The 2,500-nt window shown below is 38.3% G+C and overlaps 1 protein-coding gene across 2 annotated transcripts in view; it reads left to right on the top strand.

The window, feature by feature from the left end:
• Positions 1–1,283, top strand: part of LOC144971932 (pantetheinase-like) — a 7,097-nt gene extending 5,814 nt beyond the window's left edge. For both annotated transcript variants that reach the window (XM_078913008.1, XM_078913009.1), the window contains one exon: positions 1–1,283. This exon is cut by the window's left edge and continues 1,299 nt beyond it. In XM_078913008.1, the coding sequence (XP_078769134.1) occupies positions 1–321 (321 nt within the window). In that variant the 3' untranslated portion in view covers positions 322–1,283.
• Positions 1,284–2,500: the final 1,217 nt, after the last annotated feature.

The raw sequence follows: 2,500 nt of genomic DNA, 5'->3' as shown, positions 1-2,500 counted from the left end.
CTCCTTGCGTCCACTGATGGTGATGGTCAATTAAAGCTTGCACCCCAGGGCACGTGGCGCTTCCAGAAAAGCAAAAACACTGTAGAATGGAGTTCTGGCGAGTTGGAGAAGCCCATTCTTTCCGTATCTATGATCGGTCGTATTTTCAGTAGGGATCGTGAAAACGGCTGGATTAACAATGGCGAGAGTCAATTAGCAAATCAAGACAATGATTCCTCGAGTACAACTGCTGATGTCATGGAGAGACAAGAGGTCTTCGTAACAGCGATATTAGTGACATCAGCCGTTGTATCCGTAATTGTTATGTACAATATAATGTAAGACATAGAAGGAAATTTTGGCACGCTAGTGTTTTTGTGTTTTCTCTCTCTCTCTCTCTCTCTCTCTCTCTCTCTCTCTCTCTCTCTCTCTCTCTCTCTCTCTCTAGGGATTATGAGACGGATTTGAATCTTGAAGTTAGTTAAATTAGCTGTCAATACTCTTCAACAGTCGTAACACCACTTCCTTCCTAATGACGCTTGGTAACTTTGTAACACTGTCTCTAAACTATCGGAACAATGGCGGACGCCAGTGTGAAATATTTCTCCGGCGAGCATAAAAGCGTATCCAGATGGAAAAAACCCCATAAATTTGATCATGTTTTGACTTTTACACATTCTGGTCACAAGACATGAAAAGTTCTAGCCAGCTTGAAGAATAAAAAGTAATGATTTTATTTGTTTAGAACCAAGATGGCCGCCGTTGCCGTGCGGCGTGACATCAGACTACTGAATCCAATTGTAAACTGCCTTGTCCCATGAACTCTATAACATGTTTCCTATGCCATGTTCTCGTTTCACATCGAAATATTCTTACATATTATTTTAGTTGTAGTTTAGACGAGTTTTCATTGTCTGTGGTAGCGGCCAATGCTACAGACGAATCTCTTGAATCGTACGAGGATCTGTAAAAAAATAATCGAAATAACTTAATCGTCCTATATTTCAACAAATTATATCATTTAGAAGACAAATGTTTGCAACTAAATGCCTTTTTGTATGGAATTCGAATTGCATTTCTGTTAGTGACTTCATTTCAAAATGATTACAAAAGTCATACAATGTAAAAAAACTTTAAAAGAATTTCTGATTTGAAGGGAGAAACACCAGTAATTGTCCACTAAAGACTTCAAATGTTTAAATAATGTGTGCTTGGCTAAGAAACTCACAACATTGCCATCCGGATGTAAAATGGACTTTAGATAGAACGAAGTTGACATCACTCGGGTCTTTGATATTGTTTCTTGCCATCCACGTTTATGAGTAATTCTCACTAAAGTGTATTAACTAGACCATAAAAGTTCATGGTTACACATAATTTTGTATGTTGGTCCAGGTGGCAATGTTGTGAGCTTCTTAGCCAAGCGCATTCTGTCTATTGATAATATGCGCTTTGCTAAGAAGCTCATAACATTGCCATCCGGAAGTATAACAGATCAACACACAAAAATATGTGTAACCATGAGCTTGGCTAAGAAGCTCATAACATTGCCATCCGGAAGTATAACGGACCAACACACAAAACTGTGTGTATCCATGAACGTTTATAGTCAGGTTAATACAGTTCAGTGAGCATTACTCATAAACGCGGATGGCAAAAAACAATAAAAAAGACCTGAGTGACGTCATCTTCGAACTATCTATACCGTTTAGTGAGTATTACTCATAAACGTGGATGGCAAAAGCAATAACAGAGACCTGAGTGACGTCGACTTCATTCTATCTATAGATAGTATGCGCTTGGCTAAGAAGTTCACAACATTGCCGTGCCATCCGGAAGTATAACGGACCAACACACAAAACTCTGTGTAACCACGAACGTTTATAGTCTGGTTTATACAGTTTAGTGAGAATTACTCAAGAACGCGGATGGCATAAAGCAATATCAAAGACCTGGATGACGCCAACTTTGTACTTTCTATACACAGATCTCCAAGCATCAGTAACACACTTTATAGTCACCTGGAACAACTACAAAAGACGTCTAACTTCTACGTCATGGCGCAAGACCGAAGGGCTAGAGCTCGGGTGGTCGCTGGTTCGGATAAGTAAGTAAGTATACGCAGATCAAATTTTGTTTTTTGAACAGTGTTTTCAGGCGGGTCAATCAGACATGGAAAACATCTCATATGAACTTGAGGGGGTGTTGTCCACAACCTTTGCAAAAAGCTTCGCCACTAATATAATCCCCCAACCGAGCACTGATAGCTCTCAGCGTTGGTTTACTCTGCAACTCGATGAGGTGCCGTATCATGAAATGCATCAAATACCGTTCATCATTACTATAGCTTCAAATACGATGTAGTTGCGTTGTATTGAATCGTGTCATTTAGGCGGAATGCAGCTTAAAGAGAAAGTAAGAAAGAAAATATATAAGTGAATAAATAGATAAATAAATAACAAATAATACATAAATAAATAAATAAATAAATAAATAAATAAATAAATAAATAAATAAATAA

Source organism: Berghia stephanieae, chromosome 4 (genome assembly GCF_034508935.2).
Source record: "Berghia stephanieae isolate SIO BIC M18660-M18661 chromosome 4, UCSD_Bste_1.3, whole genome shotgun sequence".
Taxonomy (NCBI): domain Eukaryota; kingdom Metazoa; phylum Mollusca; class Gastropoda; order Nudibranchia; family Aeolidiidae; genus Berghia; species Berghia stephanieae.
Note: the sequence above shows the minus strand (reverse complement) of the source record. Positions and strands in the feature narration are given on the sequence as shown.